Raw genomic sequence first — 21,932 nt, forward strand, 5'->3', positions numbered from 1 at the left:
CCGTTTCACGGACGCACGCAATTTGTAAACTGGGCATGTTGGGTATTGTTTTACTCGTTGTAACCTCATCTTTTATATTTCATTAAAAAATTGGTATTTTGTTGTGTTTTGGGGCATTTAATTAAATTTATCACTAAATTTTGGGGTTTAATAAGGAGTTGCGCTAATATTGCGCAACATAAAAATTTGCAACTACCACCATTTTATTTTACAGGCATTCAGAAAATATATAATGTGTGGGGGTTTTAAGTAATTTTCAGGCCTAAAATGTGGAATATAACATGGGTGCAAAAAATGAAAAAAAGGCCTCAGTCATGAAGGGGTTAAAATACAGTGTTACAAACATAAAGTTTACTTAAGAATAAAACTGCATGCACAATGTTTTGCAATCGCACTGCACTGGAACACACGGCATTGTGGTACCGTGGCGTTCCAGTGCAGGCAATCACACTGTGGGTAGGAGGCGCATTTGGGGTGCCATTGAAATGAATGGCACTGCAGTGCACCTCCCGCAGCAGAACATGTCAGGCCAAAACCGAAAATTACTTTTTTCCCACCTTTTATAATTTTCTTTTTAAATAATTGCATTGTAAGCACATGGCACCTAAATAGCTTCAGCCAGAGAATGACAGCTGTGAAAAAAGTGAATGTGCAGCGCTATACTAAGTGAAATGACGAATGTAAATACAGCAGGTAGTGGGCTAGTGCAAAGCTAGCCTGCTATTGGCCATTTGAAATTGCAATAGCAGGATGCCTATTGCACCAGCCCACTGCTTGCTGTGCCCCCCTCCCAGCATGGAAGAGAGAGCTAGGGGGCTGCAACCAACTAATCGATAATGAGAATAGTTGACAACTATTCTCATAATTGATTAGTTGGTAATGAGGCTTGGATGGTGACTACGACTAGTTATCTGAACTGTAAGAACTTGCCTTGGATAAAGTAACTAAGGAATGGGAATTTGATATGGATGGTAACTTTAACTAAAGGGAAAAAGTGTCTGCTAACGTGGTAACTAAAAGGGAAAATGAGGCATGGTTAAATACTAAGCAGTGCATGAAAATGGGGCACACATGGCAAGTATAGCACAATAACATTTTTAAATAACTGGCCAGCTTAGTACTTTTAATGACCATTTGGTTACAATTCAAGCCTCATTTCCATTTTAGTTTCTATTCAGGTCACATGTTTGCTGTGTAATATATTAGCTTCTGCTACTGTTATTTTCTTTTAGTTTATATTAAAATAATTAAGAATAAAATTATTTTGAGGTCTCCCCAGAAGATGCCACCAGCTATACAGGTTTGCATCTCCATGAATGTGCAATGCTGATACCAGACTGTATGCACTTTAACTACAGCTGGATGTTTCAAGACAGGAGCCCAAAAAAGAAGAGGCATACAATTTGTACTTTTAAGCATTCAAACTCTACACTTCCCGCCCTTGACCATTTTTATTTATAACAAATTGTTAAATAATAGTGGAAGACTTCTTTCCCCTGTCTCCATCTATCCCTTAAATAACTAAAACAGATAGGGGGTGGAGATGGATGGTAGGGGTGGAGATGGATGGTAGAACACGCTATGTTTACAATGTAGCTTCAAGCTCTAGTCTGACAATGTCTAAAGCTGGCCATACACAGAGTGCATTTCATCAAGAACTGGCTTAAATTGGAGCCGTGGGTGGCCTTGTAAGCAGCACCTCCTTTTTTCTAAGGAGTTTTTCTGTAAATTCTCAGCCTAACATTGCCTTAATCCAGTCAGATGTAGGCACTATCCGGGTAGTCAGATTAGCAGCTGCTAATTACAATAGCCAGCAGTGGAAGAATCGTCTATTTATTTTAGTGTGGATGGAGGCATCTGTTTGTGTATGGCCAGCCTAACAGTGATCCATTCTAGTAACTGGAATGTGGGATTCTGGGAGTCCCTGAGTTTCGTTCTCACATTATCATACCTTATTCATTCAGAAGCAATGCATTTTTTTTCTGTTTCTTTTAGTACCTACTTGTTGCAAATATTCAAACTTAAGTTTCATCATCCTACTTGGTTATTAAACAAGGCCGTTTTCAGTCACACAAAGCAAATACACTGCTCACATCCACCACCACAGTCCGAGGATCTCATCTGCTTGTTCGGTGCTGACTCTATAGGCACGCCACAGCCTGCCGGCACTAGGTCCAAGTGTAAAGAGGAAAGCCGCAAAGAGCTCTGTGATCAAGCCATTATGGTGAAATGCATGAGAGCGTGAAGTTGTGTGTCAGAGTGCAGCTTATTTATGCTCATGGATTAAACAGCAAATATGTATTTCTGAAGTGTAGCTTTGCTCTTTACACTTAGCCATTTTCAGTGTTTTTAAAGTAATAATTAACTCTCACCGTGTTTCAAAACAGCTGGCTCCAATTCTCTTATCTCGGCTTCCCTGAACTTCCTGTCCAGTACAAGATCACAAGGGGCAGCTCACTCTGCAGCAGCCATCCACCTATTGGCTTGGAGAAAGGGAGAGGGAGAAAGAAAGAGTGTGGTGAGAGGAGCAGTGAAAAGCTTACCTTGCTTTGCATTTATGGAGACACAGCTTACTAGCACACACAAGGGTGGCTCTATAGTACCCTACAAGGTAATGGAGCTATCCTAAAATAGGACACGAGGGACAGGGTACAAAGGACTGGTTGATTCTGCAGGAAACTGACACTTTTATACATCAAGGAGCAGCATCCATTGTAAGTGATTTAATCAGCATTTTAAATTTGTAATAAAAAAACTTTTCATTTTAATATCACTTTAAGCCTTTACTGTGTTCTTTTTAATTGTTAAAGTGACTTGTTACTAAAGTTATATATAATTCCAGTCCTCCTTAGTATCCAGTCTGGATATGCTAGTGTTCCTGTTGTCATGTACAGTTTGTAACACTTATGGCTAGGGATGTTTAGATACCAAGTACCGTACTCGGTACAAGTGCATGTACAGATACTTTTCCAGCTCCAAGACCAGACTTTAGAAAAATTCAAAAGTTAGGAGGCAGCTGTCATTTTTAAGGAGCATACAGAGCTCCTGATATTTGTACATCCCTGTTTTAATGTATGATTATTTTTTTTAAATACATATATACAAGGGAAGCACCAATACCATTTTTTTCAAGTACTGATACTTGTCCAAGTACTTACAGATACAAGTACTGATACATTTTTGTTTATTGTCACGTGACAGTTTTTCTAAAACAATACAGACTAATGATTTCAGAACAGTGGGGGAGTGCCAGAGCTAGGTCCCAGCTGCAACCACTGCAACCCTGGTAGTTCTCATGAAAATGCCAAGTATTCGCACTGGAATCTGGACATCCCTACTTATGGCATAAGGGTTGCTTAAAGCAAAACTCCAGGCAGAGAGGTTTTTGTCATCTGGTGTGTAAAAAAGTTACCTCTAATGTGTTTTATGCCACGTCTTGGTCTCTGTGCTGTAGTGTAAAAATGAATGCTATCGCTACTCAGTGTGGACACCCCAGACATGTTGGCTACCTTTTAATACAGAATATCCTTGTCCTATAACCTTCTCCAGGTCTGCTACTGCTGGCTGAAGAGTTGTAACACTTAATGCTTGATTTTTGAAGCCTATACATAAGTCTCATTTATTTTTAACTTCTTTTAACGTTCAATGGCACCTTGTCTTATGTAGCTCTACATTAAAGATAATTAGACTGTAAAGTTTAATGATGATAGTGTGTCCTATTTAGCGTGATGTAACTTAATGCAACTTTTTTCTTTAGTTTTTAATAAAGCCCCTTAGACTTATGTTACAGTGTAACTCTATAGCATCCCTCTTGTGCTAAAATTAAATCCCGCTAGAGCTAATTATATCTTGCTGGTTAGCGACTGACGATGGGCATCATATTGGTGTTATCCTCTGGACTTCAAATCCCAGAGATGTAAAGCTTATCCCAAGGATGAGCCCAGGTGAAAAGCTTGGCAAAACTTTAATTTCTTTTTTTGTTGTCCCTGCAGTAAACCTCAAGGAAACTGACCCAGTAGCATTTAAAGTACTTTACTTGGCGAAAACGCTGCATATACAAAATTAGTTACAGGAAAAGCAAAAAAACATACATACAGGCTGCTACAAACAATCACATGCACCCACTACACTATCCTTCTAGTACATGTAATGCTTTCTAAGAGAGGAAACACTAAAATAGTACTTAACTTCAAGCTGCAGATTCGGTAAATTCCGTAATGAACAGGACTTCTTGGCACACAGGCGTTCACAGAAAAAGGGCTTCTCCTTGCAGTCTCTGGTGGCTAAGTCCTTTGTTTTAGAGTCCGCCCTTGGTCAGAGTGATGTCCTTCTGGCCTCTTCTGACATACTCCCTCAAGTCCTCTAGTAAAGTCCCCTTTTGTGAAGTCCTCTAACTTGAAGTCCTGTTGAACCTTTGGGCTACTCGCTTTTATTCAGAGAAAATGGCCTCCCACTCCAAAAATTGCATGAGAGCGAAATATGATGTATTTCACTTTCCCACCTCTAGGTGGCAGTGTTGAAATCATAAATTGTCATCAGTAGTCAAGGTTGATTAAGTTGACCAATCTAGGTGTGATTGCTTCCACAAGGCTTCCCCATAACACCATCCCATTGTGATACAAATAATGGGGAAACAATACAGGGCAGCCACACCATTGTCAAAAAACAGTTTAGTCTGTTTAGAAGGCGCCGTCCATTGTGAGAAACCAGCTCTCTGTCAATAGCCAAGCAGATGCTACTTGTGGATATCTGAAATATCCATTAGCATCGCAACACAATTGGTCAGTGATTGAGTGAATTCCACTGAGGAAAATAGAATTTAAATCTTAGTGATTCCACCACTTGTGACAAGTTCACTAGCGGTTGTTGAGCAAATTAAATATAGCAAATAAAGAGTGCTCAATATAAATCTACAGATTTACAGATACATTTGGAATATATTACAGGATGTTGAAGGTATTTTAGGATGGTTCTAGAATTTGAACCTTTTATTTATTTATTTATTTAGTTATTTATTTTAAGTATTCCACCAGCTTATTGCAGATACGATGTTATGAAAAGATTTATTTTTTAATGTTTTCTTATGCTTCTTTTACAGGCAATCAGCAAGTATTTGCCGAGAGGTGATTTACGGCTAAGACCTGCGATTTATGAAATGATCCTGGATGAATTTTTGAAAACTGATTATGAGGTACATTGATTGAAAATCTGTCATTTTTTTGCTGACTCTTGACAATACAGTAATATTACCTACCAGAATGTGTCCATATCTCATATACAAATTGAAAAGCTGGAAATGAAAGTATACTTGTTTAATATGTGGATTACATGTAGAGTCTCTGAGATATCAAAACACTTCATATGATAATGCAGCAATGACAGTTGCTCAGATTACTTTATAACTAGCATAAAGAGAAAAGGGGTAGATGGGCAGGGCTATCATAAAGGTGTGTTAGGGATCTTTCACAGGATAAAGAACACCACCAAACTTTATATGTTATTCACACTTTACTTGAATAGTGGGTGCTGTAGTTACAGAAGCAGAGGGTGCCCTTCCATGAGTACACAAAAGTGTGTGTGTCCAGCGCACCTAAAGTAGCTCTGAAAGAACTTTCATTAAAGTTTATGTAAACCTGAACAATGAACTTATCTAATTTGCTCCATTTTGGTCTGTTAACTGTACCATTGAAGGGTTTCGTTATATTTGTTCAATAAGTAAAATAAATACCTGTTGATCATATCAGAAATGCACAGCTCTGTGCACACTTACTCTTTTTTTTTTCTCAAGAAATCCTCCCAGTTCTTATCATGGACTACCAAACTATTAATTACTAAATTATAAAGATGGGAAGAGCAGTAGGGATTAGGTAGTTTAACAAAAGACAACAGGGCAGGGTTGACACCACTTCTTTCAGTCAACAAATATTACCTGTGGTGTCAGTCCACAGCAGGAAAAAGGTTGCTGAGTGCATTTCTGGTAGATCAAGAGGTATTTTTCTGTACTTGCTGGGTCTTCAAAGGATAAAACATGGGGAATTGAATGAGCATGTATTGCGGAGATGTACTGTATTTTCCCTGATTCCCACCAGAGCATCCAAAGCACTCAACAAGCAAAATCCCTTGCTTTTAATATATGCCTGTTCACATATGAGCGCAATGTTTGAAGATAAAATAGGTACAAAAGTTACTTTAACCCCTTCGTGACTGACGACGTACAGTGTACGTCGCCAGCATCGGGGCTGTTTAAACAGACTCCCGGCGACTTTTGCCGCCGGATGGGGCATTTTTTTGCCCAATAGACTTCAATAGAAGCACCTGAAAATAAGCATTTCTCTTTTATTCATTGAAGGACACAGCGTAGAGATCGTAAATCTGAAAGCAGAGGGTGTTACACCACCCAAACGAGAAGATTCTCTCACTGACTTACCTGTATTTTCTTTTAAATTAGCTACATGGTCTGCTAATAACAAGAACATATAGACCAAGTTTTCAATGAATTAGTGGCACTTCACAGTGTGTATATACATTGGCTGTGTTAGTTTAGTCAAGCTTAAATCTGTGTCCTTGTATAACACTAGCTCGGTAAGCCACTAAATGTAGACCTCCCACTTACATGGCAATTTCCTTTTCTTTCTCCAGACTCTTAAAAAAACAACCTTCTGAATAAAAGTCCAGATATCGATCTATGTTTAGTTTATGTGCTAAAGCTTACACATTCTGCTTTTCATTGTAAAATAATCAAGTTTTCAATTTTAAACACACACACACACAAACACTGTATGTGTGCTTCCTGGGTAACTCAGTAGGAGGCTTTCTTTTTTATACTGAGAGATATTTCCAGGTGGATTAAAAGCCAGTGGGGTTTACAGCCAACTAGCTGTGGATCCTTTGACAATTGACAGCACAACTATGATTATGTTTTGAAAGCTTAACCTACAATGCACAGAGGTTTTAGATTTCTATTCAGACAGGCAATTCTGTGGAGCAGAATTTTCACATCAATGGGATTTCAACTCCCTCTTAACAGCATTTCTGAATTGTAGTTTTAATCTTGGTATTCTTGCCATAGAGGTTTTAAAGCATACTTTAAAATAACAAAATTGATTAGCAGGTATATGTGAGTCGTTGTGAAAGCATAAATGATAGACTTTAGTTTTCTTGGTCCTCAGCCAAAGGACACATGCAGCACTTTGGTGGTCATGCTGTAACCCTGAGACTGCAAGCAGTATTGGCAGGGACAAAGAGTCCGAAAACGAGGTACAGAGGGAAAATCCGAAAGCGTAGTTAGGTCCGAGTCGAGGCAGGCAGCGAGGTTCAGAAGCGAGAAGGCAGGCCGAAGGGTCGATAACGTGGGTTCAGGCAAGGGTTCAGGAAGCAACAGGTTTACACACAGGGAGGCGGCGATCACACCATAGAGGTAGAATAACTCAGCAATAAGCCAAGGCTCTGTCTGGTTTAAATACACAGGGAAACCATAGACCACCCCCTGGTTGCCGAAGCGACCAGGAAGCTTCAGTGTGTCTGTTATGAATTTTGAAGATGCATTGTTCCTCAGCGATTGCACCTACTGAGTTAAAAAAAAAAAAACAGATACAATACTGGTGATGCCGCCTGACTGCAATACAGTAATAAAAAGAAAGTGTTGACTGGGTTCTATAGCGCATTTACTGATTGTTAAGTTTGTCTAAATACTTTAATGTTTATAGCCTGGCCACCGATTCCCTTCAGGGGCTTTAAATGTGTACCCTACAGTACAATTTACTGCACCTGCCTACCACATCTAGCCTGGGAGCACCGCACTGTACACCTCAGTTATCTGCAGGTTCATGGGGTGCCCTGTGATAATGGTTTCAGACTCCTGCATGCAGCTGTTTGGGCCTGCTGTCCACTTAATACAGTATCTACACTGAAACTTTGCAGACTTCTGAATGAAACCCTAAATATTTCTACACGTAAGCTTTTTTAAGAATTGGCTACTGAGAGTAGTATGTCTGTTTAAATGCTTGAGACCATAAGTCTGAGTTACTCTAATGTTGCACATTTTCTACCTGTAAAAGTTTTCTATTTTGTTCAAATGTTTTATACAACTAGCTCCAGGCCACGAACCGTTTATAAAAATATATCTCTTTCATTTTTTACAGGGATTCGCAACACTAATAAGAGAATGGCCTGGAGACCTGTACAATAACAAAACCATTGTAAAAGCTTTAAAGGGGCATCTGAACAAAGACCCAAACAACAGAATACTTCTGAAGGCTCTGGCAGAATTGTAAGTTAAATCTTCACATATACAGTTGTTTCTTGCTTACACTGTATAAAGTAATCTTTTTATTACGTCTGAAGTCTCTGTTCGGCCGAGGTTCGGGAGGTTGTGACATTTGAAAGATTGTTTTCATTTTATATGTGCCCGATTCTGTTGTATCACTTGACAGTAGAATCATAGCACAGTATAGGGCTGGCGTATACAAACAATCATATTTGTTATGTGCCAGGACCTTAATTACTTTGACCATTATTATTTTGACCATTGCATAGAGGCAGGATTAAAAGAGAACTATGGCCCAACCTTTTTTTGCCATAGTTCTCTTTGTCAATTCAGTCAATGCTGAAGGAATCGAGAGAGGAGGGGGAATCCCTGCAAGGAGCAGTACCTGAAAGTCACCACTCTCTGCAGGGAGATGATCGGTAACTGAGCGATCGGAGATATGTTATCGCTCAGTTCCCGATCAATAGAGCCGACGTGTGAAAGCTTCAGTGTCATACGTTAGCTCTAATTATGGGGATGAGTGTGATTCACTCACCCCATCATTTTCCTTCAAGTTTCAGAAACTCACTACCTACCTGCTCTTTCTGGAGGATGAACTCTTTGGAAGTAATATGGAATGGAGGTAGAGTAGAAGAGTGAAGAATGGAGCCTCCTCTATAAGCATACACAAGCAAGTTAAAAAGTTTGTAGAATTTTTGTTATTGTATTACAGGCACAACAAAAAACTTAATTTTACAGAAATCTATGGTATTTTCACCGGTTTGTTTTTAAAAAGCATGTTTCTTTTTTTATAATTTCGGGGCACATGATTCAAGAGATTGGAGACTGGCAAGCTATAAGGATGGTCCTGTGTTACCCTTCCCACTCCAAACGTGACTTTTTTTGCTAGTATTTTCCTTAGTAGAACAGGTATCCTCTCTCTGCTTTGAGAGAAGCAAACTATTTTCCTTTCTTTTTCTTTTGTTAATTGTCTCAAGATTTTTCATCTATAAATATTTCTCAGCTGCTGCATAGCCACTTCAGCTAATTTCTGCAGCTTTTCAGTTGGTTACCCAATAGCTCTGCCTTAGGGAACCAGATGCTGTCTTAAACAATATTCGTGACTTGTCTGTATGGCTGTTTTGAACAATGAATCCTGTATTAGGCACCCACCTATGCAGCTTTGCAGCTTGTGCACTGCATTGAGTTAGCCACAGGGTGCGATACAGGTCCATGGCTGTGGTACTCCAGCCGGTCTAATCCTGTTCCCTAAGACTGCTGAAGGGTTATGCACATGGGGAAGGCAAATATAACTGGATGGGGCACAGTCCCTAAGATTCTTCATGGAAGCCAGAGAGGACCGCAGTATGAGCTGCTGTGATTATTTAGGGCTATAGCCCTATCTGGGAGCCTCAGTGTGCTGAAGCTACTGTCCCTACAGGGTTTAACAGTGGAGTACCACCTGCAACTGAATGATGGGGGAGTGGTCTGGTTCATTTTTTTTTTTAACCAAATTCACTGTGCATGACATCTTGGCAATATGCACTTTGACTGGTGTTCACTTATCCTGGCCTCTCCCTTCTATTACAGCACAGCAATCCTCTGGATGTTCCTGGGGTCCCTGCTACCTAACGTGACTGGTCACTGTAGGCATATGTTGGTCTGTGTAGCTTCCATGCAAGAAGCACTTCATGCGGATGTCCTTTTGAGGGAAAATGGCTTTTTGGCAATTCCTTGGACACATACTGTATATCAAAGGAAGTCACAGGGGCTAAGAGTACCCGTTTGCCCCAGAAAAAGATAAATGCCCTGCAGGTAAGACTTTGTCTCTTGAAGAAAAAAGAGTTACTTTTGTTTCCCCCAAACCTCAGGATCCAAGTCTAAGCCTGGAATGCCTTTCCACCAAAGTCCTGGACACCCAAACCCTCCAAGTCCAGAAATAAGCCCTATTCTAAATGATGGTTTCAGCCTTTTTTGGCTTCACAGCCAATTTTTTGCCATCTGGCCACTGGACATCTCTGATGCTTGGATCCAGAATGTCCTATCCTCTTGAGTAGATCTTCTTTGAAGGAGCCTTAGCCCTCAGAAGAGGAAAGGTGCCAGGGTTTCTTCTCAAACCTTCTTACTGTTCCCAAGGTGACAGGAGGCATTCACCCCATTTTAGATCTAAATATTCTCAACAGATTCTTGTGAGTTCAAAAATTCCACGTGGAGTTTGCCTAGTCAGTTACTGTTTCCTTTTCCCCTGGAGAACTTCTGACTTACATGGACATGCCTACTTACCATATCCCCATCTTCTTATTGCATTAACCCTCCATGTGTTTTGCTGTGGGCATGCAACATTACCAATTTGTTCTCAACACTACCAGTTCACAGCCCTGCCAATCCTGTCTGTCTTCCATACACAGTGTATTCACGAAGGTTCTACTCCCTGTGCTATCCTTGCTATGCCCAGGGCATCCCCATTGTGGGATATCAGGGTGACCTCTTGTTGAGGAACAGTTGGCAGGGACCCTGAGCAACGATGTGGAGCAGACAGGTCAGACCTTGAAAAGGTTCGGGCGGATGCAGAACCTTCAAAAGTCTGTGTCGAAGCCAACTCATCGCTTGGAATATCTGGGTTTGATCCTGGATCCAGCTCAAGAGAATTCTTCCACAAGAAACACTTAGACAGAAGAGTCCAAATCTGGGAACAGAAAGCTCAAAGAGTCAACCAACTCTTCCCTTTTGCATGAGAGGCATAGGGCTGAAGATAGCCTCCTTTGAGGCAGTTCATGTTGGCCATTTTCACTTCAGACCCATTCAGTTCAACATTGTGACCTTGTGAGACAAATCACTTCAGTCGCTGGACTAACCATTTTGCCTGAGACAAAAAAGCAGGTTGTCTCTGGCCTTGGGGCTCAGTAATCCAGCTCTGGAGTTGGGAAAATCCTTCCTTCTGATCTATTAAAGGTCATCACATTGAATGCTAGCCTCAGCTCCTGGCCTCCAGATCCAACAACAAACTAGACGGGTCTATATCCAAATACACACATATTCTGGTGGAAGCAGTGGATACTCTGGATTGGTACAAACTGATCTAGGCTTCTTCTCCCCTAAAAACCCTTCCTCATCGGTTCCGTAGGATTGAGATATAGGGCAGTCTAGTGGTATTCATAGCTCTGGACTGGCCCAGATGGATGTGGTACTCTAATCTGTTCAAACTCATGGCAGACACTCTATGGCCTCTTCCAGATCAAGCCTAGATCACCACTTGGTCCTAGTTATTATTAAGGGTCAGATCTTGTTGCAAAAATCACTAGCCTCTAATTCTTTCATGAATACCTTCATACGGGTGTTTTTCATGTGGCTCACCCTGTGCGCAAACCTATTTCTCTGTGAGGTCACCATGCACAGGTGCTCGTGCGCGAACCACCTCTATGTGGGCTGGCTGCATCTTCCTGACAGGTCCCCAGTTTGTTTTATATTTGAACTTGTTAGCTGCTGCCAATCCCTCAGTTGGAGCGCTTTTGGATATCCCCAATGTCAATTAATCTTGTGCCCCTTAATGAAAAAAAAACACAGGATTCACCATAAAATCCTTTTCTTCGACTTCATTGAGGGATAAAGGTCCCACCCCTGTGTGTTTATGGTCTTACTCTCTGCACTGCTATGTTACAAAACTGAGACATGTTGGGAGTGTATGGGGTTATACCAGGCTTGTCAGTGTTGAAATCCTCCTGTAGGTGTCAGTATAGCCCAAATGTCAATAAAGTCTGTGCACTTCAATGAACTAAACTAAACTGTGCATAGTTTGTAATTCTATATGTTCAGACAGCCATAGTTGCTCAATTCATATGTAAAATTTGCCTACAATGTTGTTGTAGCAATACACAGTAGTTGTGTTTTACTGGTCCTTTTTTTCCACAATGCAAGGCTGTACGTTTTCTGCCTCTGAAAAGAATGTTCTCCTTCTGGCTGATATATCATCTTTATTAAATTATAAAGTTATTAAGAGGAAAGGCAGAGTGTTGGTAAATTGTTTGCTCCCTCTAGTAGTTAACTGGCAAATTGCTGCATTTTATACAGTATTAGTACAGTATTAGTATTAGTATTATATTAGTATTAGTATTTTCAAAATCGATTAGTTAGCCGATTATTAAGTTCGGTTAATCGGATATAAAATAAAATACATTTTAAAAAATGGCTCCAGTGATGGGACTACTTGTTTGTATTGAGATTGCAGTCCATCACAGGAGCAAGCTTGGAGCGGTGGAAGTAAAAAAAAAAAGAAAAGTGCAGTGTGTAATATAGTGAAATGAAAAGTGTAAAATTATACAGCAATGAATGCAGAATGGCATCGGCTATAGAGGACTACAAAACCCAGCAATAGCACATTATACAGCACAATGCAGAATACCACCAGCTATAGAGGAATACAACAAATCCCAGCAATACATTATACATACAGTGTATAATGTATTGCTGGGATTTGTATTCCTCTATAGCTGATGGTACATTGATCTGTATAATATACAGTACAGCACAATGTACCATCAGCTATAGAAGAATACAAATCCCAGCAATACATTATAGAGTACCATGTGTGGAAAAGTGCAGGCTTACCTGAGCAGTCTTCCAGCAATTTGTTTCTGAGATCGGGCTTGTCTATAGGCGGCTGTCATCCGCCCACACCTGCTCCTCCTCCCCGTGTCCCTGTGCCAATCGTGGATGTGGGCGGGCGGGGAGGAGGTGCGGCATGTGGATGCGGGCGGGCGGGTCTGGCAGCGGTGAGCATGAGGTGGGGAGGACGTGCGGCGCGCAGCGTGTGTGGAGCCGTGAACAGGGCCAACCAATCGGAAGCCGATTAATCGAGGATTTAAAAAAGTTGACAATTTTTTCAATAATCGATTATGTCAATTAGCTGTTGCAGCCCTATACAGTATCATCAAATGGAAGGGCAGGCTTGTACCAAATTTGAAAGTCGCATCTAAAATGAAAACATTGCAATACTATTTCTTATTTGTTGCCTCTTGAAAAATATTTTCTTTTGTTCAGATAAATATTATGATTGTCATATGAAATAATGTGATGGAATCAAACACTTTACTTTGAAAAGGTTTTAAGACATTTTAATTTCCTGGGACAAGGAAATCATGTTTATCTGTATTACTGTCAGAAAGAAGGGAGAATAATAAATAAATCATAGCTTACAATGTAATTTTGAAACTTTTTAGAGTGAACTTGTAGTTTATTTGACACATTTAAAACCATAGCCTCCTGAGTACTGTGTAGGAAAGGTGCAGACAACTTATTTTTGCTTATTTGTCCTGTATATTACAGAGTGCACACATGTGCTTATGTGACCTCTGCTGAAGGCAAAGATTAGAGTTCAGACAGAGCCACTAATTGTTTGGCTGTGCCTGAATGTCACTACCCTAATCTCCTTTGGCTAGGATCATGGGGCAGCACATTGGTTTAGTGGTTAGCACTTCTGCCTTGCATCACTGGGGTCCTTGTTGCAAATCCCAGCCAGGACACTATCTGCGTAGAGTTTGCATGTTCCTCCCGTGCTTGCACAGGCTTTCCCCCGGGTACTCTGGTTTCCCCTGACACTCCAAAGACATGCTGGTAAGTTATTTGGCTCATAAGTTGGCCCTAGTATGTGTATGTATGTCTGTGAAATAGGGACCTTAGATTGTTAGCTGAGACTGATGTGCATGTACAGTATTTAAAGCACGATGTAAACTGTCTGCACTATACAAATGCCTGAAGTAAATAATAATATCATGTGATAAATTGCTGGCAGATTTGGACTATGTACATATTTATGGTTAAAGGGCCCATTGTGGTGCTCTGGATCTGCCTGTCCATATTTAGTTGCAGATCAGGGACTTTCAGGGGAGTGTAAACCAGCTTAAAATGGTTACTTTCAGTTGAAAGAAACACAGACAATTTTCCAAATTGGTGCCAGTTGTTATCTTACCAGAGAGTGTAAGCTTGGTAACCCTATAGAAATGGAATTTCCTTATCTTGAGGTAGCTGTGATCTTATGCTATCATATCTTATGAGCTTTTGATACTTTTTATTTGCAGGCATACATATGATCAGTGTTACAGTCAAGCTCTTGAAATTTATTTAACACTTCGGCACAAAGAGGTATTTGAACTGATACACAAACATAACCTCTTCAGCTCCATCAAGGACAAAATTGTCTTACTCATGGATTTTGATACTGTGGTATGTAAACATTTCCTATATCATTCACTAAAGTTTTGATAATCAACATCACATCTACAATATTGAAATAACTGAATTTGGTTATTATAGCAGAAGATAATGAATATTTTCTAATATTAGAACTAATAGGGCCTAATTGCACAAAATGCTCAGTTCTCTAAAAAATGCTACAAAGGATGTTTTCTGTGCCATACAATGGTTGTTTCTAGCTATGTGACTGTAATTTTCAGCTCTCATTGGCTCTTACTGTTTTAAAAAAAATGGTTGTTATGGCAGATAACAATCGTTTGTGCCAAAAATACACACTATCACTGGAAGTTTAGAGTTAAAATTATATAATTTATTAGCTAGCTCTAAAAGTTTGAAAGTGCAAGCTTTTAAACAATGTTATTTTAGTTTTTTTTTTTTTAAATAACTCATTTATGGAAGGTTATTTAATTAAATTACAGTATTGTCAGTTTAAAACTTATATCATTGGTTTTACAACTGTAACATTCAAATGTAATAGATAATAATGTAGATCCATTATCTTTCATTGTAAAGCAAAAAATAAAGCTTATTATTTTTGAGTCTTTCTTTTGTAAACTGGTAGGCCTTTCCAAAGAATCAATACTTGTTATAATGGGAACAGAAAATGTAGAACATTCAAAGCATAATAAGGGGGTAATGAACAGTGTGAGAGGGAGAGGGGGGTGGAATTGAAGGGAGCAGAAAGAAAAGAGATCTACAGTTCTTCTTTGAAGAAAATGCAACACCTGACATTGTGTCTGCAACCCTATGGGAATTGCACTAAGCTGTATTAGGGGAAGCCTTCTTTCCCATTGAGCTAGAAAGAAAAAGGAAAGCACATGCAATCTAGCACACTTAACTTCTCAGATACAGACCTTAGAACTTTTGCAACACAGCATATCTCTCATTTGAGCTTGTTTCAAGCTAAACCTGAAGAACCTTTAGCATCTGATTTTTAGTTAATACATATTCTTGATATAGGCAAAGCTAGCTTCTTTAAATAAGGAATCATACTTTATAATCATCATTCAAGACCAACATATCTTTTGTTTATATTTAAATAACAGTGACTGCAATTTGTATTATATTGTAAAAGAAAAACCAAAACTTTTAACCCTAAATCTTTTTTTTTTTTTTTAACTTTCATGAGTTCTTTTTTATGCTCTCGGCTTTACCTTCCTTTGTCCCCAATGCTTTTTTTTTATTGCTGTGTTATAAGTATTCTGTTTTGACGCATTACTTCATAGCGCTTGGTGTCTATTGTCAAGCAGCAAAAACAATACATTACTTTGGACACATCTTTCTCAATCCTGTATCTTTCACAGATGTGTCACATGACTCATTCTTGTTCATTTCCATTTTTTAAATGTGTATTTTAGAAATGACTCCAAGAAAACATATACTTCTGTCATATACAAAGTGAATATCCATTCATATTCTTCTGTTTTATATTGTTTATTTATTTTGAAACCTCTGTATGGAAGATCTGTAGTGGGAAGTTTTGCCTGTCTCGGCTTCTCTGGGTTTTGGGCAATCAACTTACAAATACGCTCAATGTAATGGCATCCAGTAATGATCTTTTCTCCCTCAGCAAATAGAGATTTAGTCATAGATGTGGGATAGATAATATGTAAATTACGATCTTCATTTTGCACAAAAAAAACTATGTAACCTAAAATTATTGTATGTTTATGGAGAGTTCTCAGTCTCATTGGAGTTTTCTTTAGAAAGAGAACTATGGCCCAACCTTTGTTTGCCATAGTTCTCTTTAGGGCCACAGGCGAACATATACTAATGTCCCCCTGTGACCCAAAACTCAGCTATTGCCCACTATATGCTGACAGCTGGCTCTGCCTCTTTAGTGTTTACCAGGGAAAAAATTCTTACTACTGAGTGAACAATGTGTGTTTTAAGGGACCTGTCACATTTCAAGGCATATGTGTTACTTCAGTTATTCCAAATAATAGAACCCTACAGCAGTGAAGACAAAGTTACAATCTCTATTTACACATTGGGTGAAAGATTGGAAATCACCCGTACTGCGAGCAGCTGCACAGGGTTGAAAACCATCATATTAGGAGCAGCTGAGAACTCCGATCTGGGCTCTGCTCTATGCACAGGAAAATGCTGGCACTATATAATAGGATACATTGCACAATGAGCACATCTTTTATGCACAGTTAATGTACTTTGATAATAATTTCCAGCTATGGTGTTTTAGTGGTTTTTCTTATCTACTTGTTATAACACATTTTATAGCACCTGCAGCTTTGGGACTGTTCCAAAGCTGCTGGATGTTAATAATAACCGTAGAATATGTAAAAACGGTTTTACTTTACAAAGCCAAGAACATTTTGCTAAGTCTGTAAGTTTCATACCGTAGGTGTTTATCAATTAACATTTCTATAACTCTGAACTTATAGAAACACAAAAAGCCAAATTTACTGTAGTTTAAACATATAAATGTGTGCACATACCGTAAAGTTTTGCAGATTTATACAAAAATGTTCTGGTCAGTTTTTGTACAAAAACTGTTGCTTTATAGAGGCTAATAGTGTTTGTTCCAGCCACAGCCAGGTAACCGTTTCCTTGCTAACGGCAGCATTTTAAAAATACAAAAGGAGGAAATTCATTCTGGTTTCACAATGCTAAAGATCAGACTCTAAGGCCCCGTTCCCACTGCGCGATATGCAAATCGCGCGTTTGTCGCACGATTTGCATATTGCGCGACTTCGCGAGATTTGCCGCGCGATATTGCATTCAAGCTTGCATTGAGCAAGCTTGAATCGCAGCTAAATCCGATCCAAAAAGGGTCCTGCTGTAGCGACATACGCCCCCCAAGACAGCAGGACCCTTTGCCCCGTTGAAATGCATTGGAGCGCGATATCGCGGGAATTACCGCGCGATAAATTGCATAATGTGAACGGGGCTTAAATGCTACATTACTGATGAAACAGATTGGCTGGTTGACATTTCAAACACATCCTTGAAAATTTTTACCAAAAGATGAAAAACATAAAAATCATAAGGTATTTGTATTTTGCTGAAAATATTTTTAAGCTCATTACCCATGTCAGTGGTCCTCATGCCCTTTATAAAGTGCAAAAACACAAGGCTCTGTATGGGTTACCTAAGCTCAGCTCCAGACCACAGCCAGGTAACCCTTTGTTTGAGAACAGCATTACAGTATATTAAAACATCTGTTTGTGTTATGTAAGATTCCTGGGACCATGTTGCAGGGGATTAATGTTCTTATAAATAAGGTTGTTTTCAGCCAGAGCTTCAAGTTTTGATAAGTATTTAAAGAAGAGCTCCAGGAAAACTTTGTCTTAACCCTTGCAGTGGGACTACCCCCGCACTGCACGGGTTAAGTGCTCATTTTTGTGTAGGTTCAAACATAACAGTTATACTCACCCAAACCTCCGAGCTGGCCAGCTGTCACAGTGCTCTCTCCAGCCTCTCTGCTCCACATCTGCAGCATTGGAATGTTCCTTAGTGTCCTCACGTTCATACATAATGAATAGACGTGATGATTTACTGGACCTTAGACCGCTGCAGAAGAAGGAAAGTGAGGCTGGAAAGTACCAGTCTAAGAACAAGCCAGCTCAGAGCATCGGGTCAGTATAACTTTTTTTTAACATAGACAAAAAAAGTAGTTAACCCTTGGAGTGCAAGGATAGCCCCACTGCAACAGTTAATAAAAACATTTTCCTGGAGTTCTTTAGAAGAGAACTATGAGGTGAGTGAAAATCACTCATGCTCATAGTTCGAGCCGTTGTGTGACAATTAAACGGTGACACGTCGCCTCAATAGATCATGAAGTGAGCGTACGCATAACGTCGCTCGCTCACTTCTATCATCTCCCCGCAGAGAGCATTGACTGCCAGTCACCGTTCCCTGCAGGGATTCCCCCCCCCCCCTGCTCCGATCTTCCAGCCCTGACTGGAGAAAGGGGCGGGGAAGGGGGTGGGTACACCTGGCTCTGCCTCTAGATAGGCAGAGCTAGCTGTCATTCATGCTGCTTGGTGCTTACCTAACCCTTCTTCCTAGCTTTAATATTTCATGAAACAATGCAATCTATGCCCTTCCAGTATATCTCCTTGATGTTTGCATGCATGCATAATCCATAAACAAAAGAGTTAAAATAAAATCAGTGTTTATGAACACAGAAGCAGCAGTCCCTATAATACATTGGTGCTGAAGTAGGAAATAATACCTCCAGAGAATGCCAGTGATGCCTAATTTCATTTGACAGTATCAGTGATGCCTGATGTCATGTGACAACTCCATTAGAACGAACATGCCAACACATGATAAGGAATAGTCCAATATAGTGACAGTGGGTTTGAAATGGGCTTGGAGCCTTGGTGATTTATTTCCATCACACTGTATTAGGAAGATTACTACATGGTGGAAATGTACTGTATATGTTGCCATAAATACTGTAGAATTTGGTTTCTGAAAATTGGGCTGTATGGATTTAGGTCTGCTTTAATTAGGGTTTTGTGGCAGTATGCAGAGTTTAAATAAATTGCAATTATCTGTTTTTGGTTTAATTTGTAATAGAAAGCTGTGGATATGCTTTTGGACAATGAAGACAAGATTTCTGTAAGTATCTGCTTTGTATTCTATACCTTCTGCATGTTTTCATAATGGGTGGCATGTTTTTATGTATAGTAAGACGTTCAGGATTGTTGAGCATCATGGCTGATACAGATACAATATATCTTAAAGGTTATTTTAGTGTAGTGCTACATGTGACTTTTGCTCTGAATGTGTAGTGATGGTATATAAATCAGGTCCTGTAGATTAGTGTCTAGACAATACTTAATACGTTGGCATCAAGGTAGTTATAATATGTTGTCTTAGGTCCTTATCAACACTTATGTTATAATTCTGTCATGCTATACTTAGTAGTGGACAGTCTGCTGCATATTCTGTTCCCAACATGTATCACTCATCTCCTCCAAGGGGTGCATGTTTTCTCTTTCCATTAAATTACACAAAGGAAAACAGACATATTGGTAGGGAGCAAGACAGCTTTCATGTTCAACATCAAATCATTACCAACATTGTTAAGGCATAGTCCATCAGTGGTATTAATGTTTTGCTTTAGAAATATGTAGACTAATAGCAATACCAAATAATAAGCAGGTAATTTCTGTAGTACATCGCACACAGATGCAGTGTGCCAGTTTAGTCTCTACACCACACCTTCAGATGTTGGTGAATAAATGTATACTTGTGTGGCAGGAGGAATATCCATGGTTTTGTTTCAAATGTTAATATATGCAAAGACATGCTTCCTGAGACCCAGTGTGTATGAACAGTATTGCACAGGCTGGTTAGGAGTTACATCTTAAAAATGCATTCAAGTACCTTAACTATTAACAAAAATGTAGTTTATTTGTGTATCACTCGGCTGTAGATCCTCAAATCATCACTGAATTCATGCTGACGCTGTCCTTCCTTCTGGAGGGTCGCTACTTTTGTTCCCCATGGTCCCTGTGTGTGTTGTAAAGTAGCCACCGCTCCAATCTCGCTTCCTTGATGGACTACAATCTGAATACAAATTATTATTCTAAATGTCAGATTGTAGTCCATCATGGGAGTGAGCTTGGAGTGCTGGCTACTTTACAACACACACAGGGCCCATGGGGAAGAAAAATAGCCACCCTCCAGAAGAAAGGACAGTGTCAGCATTAATTCAGAGATGATTTGAGGACCTAAAACGATACACAAATAAGATACATTTTTGTTAGTAGTGAAGGTGCATTTTTTTACCATTTACCTCCTCAGGTTAGTGTCACTTTAAGAAGACTGTGACATTTCTTAGCCAATCACTGCAGATAAAGTGAAACTAACTGAACAGCATGGTGAGGCTGGAAGTGTCTCGCTTAAGGCTGTACTAATAGCAAATTGGAGGAGGAACATACTAGTACATAGAATTATAAACAGTATTCTGTAACCGCACACCAATAACTTATATCTAATATTTTTTCCCTAAAAGGCCTTTTGATACCATAAGTATGTGTTTTATTTATATTGCTGAAAATCACCAGTGTGTTATGTCTTGTAGATTGATAAAGTTGTGGTGGAATTAAAAGAAAGGCCAGAACTACAACATGTGGTAAGTCATATGCCTTCACTTGTATAACGTTGATGATTTTCAAAAATGCCTGCTCACTTCTGTGACACCTGTGTTTCCATATACCCTCTTGTACGCTGCCATAGTTCCCTGTACAGGCTCTCTCCTTATAGATATGGACCCCTGTCTTTGCATTGTTTGTACGTACAGAGCAAAAACAAATGATTAGAATAACTCTCTTCCCAACTCAAAGAACAAGAAGGGTGGCACTTTATAGGTGTGACAAACAACTCTGCCTGGTAACGGTTGGCAAGGGGGGAAAGAGCACTCTAGGACCAAGAAGAAGAGTGACATCTGTTTTCTCAATGTCCTGCAGCTTTGTGTATACAAGCAGTAACAAAATATAGCCTATAACCAGCAAATTGAACACTCATAAAGCTTCTTGTCTGTCGCAGTAAATGAATGAGTCCAGTCTGCTGGTTATATCACAGGCAAAAAATAGATGTCACTATCCGCATGACCCTCTACTGTGAAATCCCCCAGACGTGGACAATAGAATGACAGGGTGATTGTGCCTCTCTGAAGGTCTATGAGGCCGGTCTCACAATTCAGAGACAGCTCATGTAAATTATTGTACTTCATAACAATGTACACTCCAGTAAAGTTGGGGTACAAAATGTTTTATTTTAGACAAAAACACGAAGAGTTTTATGTTTCAAAGAATGATGCCTTATTCACATCTTCATGTTGACCTGACAGGGTTGTTAGAAATATGCCTGCATTCTAGTTTGCCACAATCTGTCTTTAAATGTCAGCAGAGATGAATTAGTAACACGCGGGTTCATCTTTGAATAACCTTGTGTACTTTCCAGTGACGTGATTACTGTTTGTCTCCACGTTGACATTTTTATCATATATTATCTTGTGGCTTGCATTTATAAACATGCTTCTAAATGTTTGATAAACTAAAATAAAAAGCAAACATTTCATACCTTAGTTAAATATGTTTTATAACATAAAGATGCAATGGTTTCATAATGAAACAACGGCACTTGCTTATGTACAGTATGTGTTCATTTTCAGCTAAGTATGTTATTTTCCCACATGTTCAGATGTGCAGCGTATACAAAAAAGTCCAGATTTTATTGGATTGTCTATACATGTATGTGACCAAGGTGCAATCTGTCAAGCTTACCGATCCATTGAATGCTCAGTAGTGTGCATTCCTGTGTTTATTTATAATGGAAGACATAGTAAACAATAATAGATACAAATTGTGAATGTTCCCACAGCACACAACAATTTGTGTTGTCCCTTCAGGTGCGCTACAGTGCCATTTATTCTTATTAGAGCCCCAACACACCTAGCGAA

General features: G+C 39.4%; 1 protein-coding gene across 2 annotated transcripts in view; it reads left to right on the forward strand.

Moving 5' to 3' along the window:
* Positions 1-21,932, forward strand: part of VPS41 (VPS41, HOPS complex subunit) — a 236,476-nt gene that overhangs the window by 180,352 nt on the left and 34,192 nt on the right. For both annotated transcript variants that reach the window (XM_018558775.1, XM_018558776.1), the window contains exons 17-21: positions 5,099-5,191; positions 8,142-8,269; positions 14,320-14,464; positions 19,040-19,081; positions 20,553-20,603. In XM_018558775.1, the coding sequence (XP_018414277.1) occupies positions 5,099-5,191; positions 8,142-8,269; positions 14,320-14,464; positions 19,040-19,081; positions 20,553-20,603 (459 nt within the window). The remainder of the gene's footprint in view (positions 1-5,098; positions 5,192-8,141; positions 8,270-14,319; positions 14,465-19,039; positions 19,082-20,552; positions 20,604-21,932) is intronic.

The sequence above is a fragment of the Nanorana parkeri genome, unplaced genomic scaffold (genome assembly GCF_000935625.1).
Source record: "Nanorana parkeri isolate BGI_ZX_2015 unplaced genomic scaffold, ASM93562v1 scaffold357, whole genome shotgun sequence".
NCBI lineage: Eukaryota > Metazoa > Chordata > Amphibia > Anura > Dicroglossidae > Nanorana > Nanorana parkeri.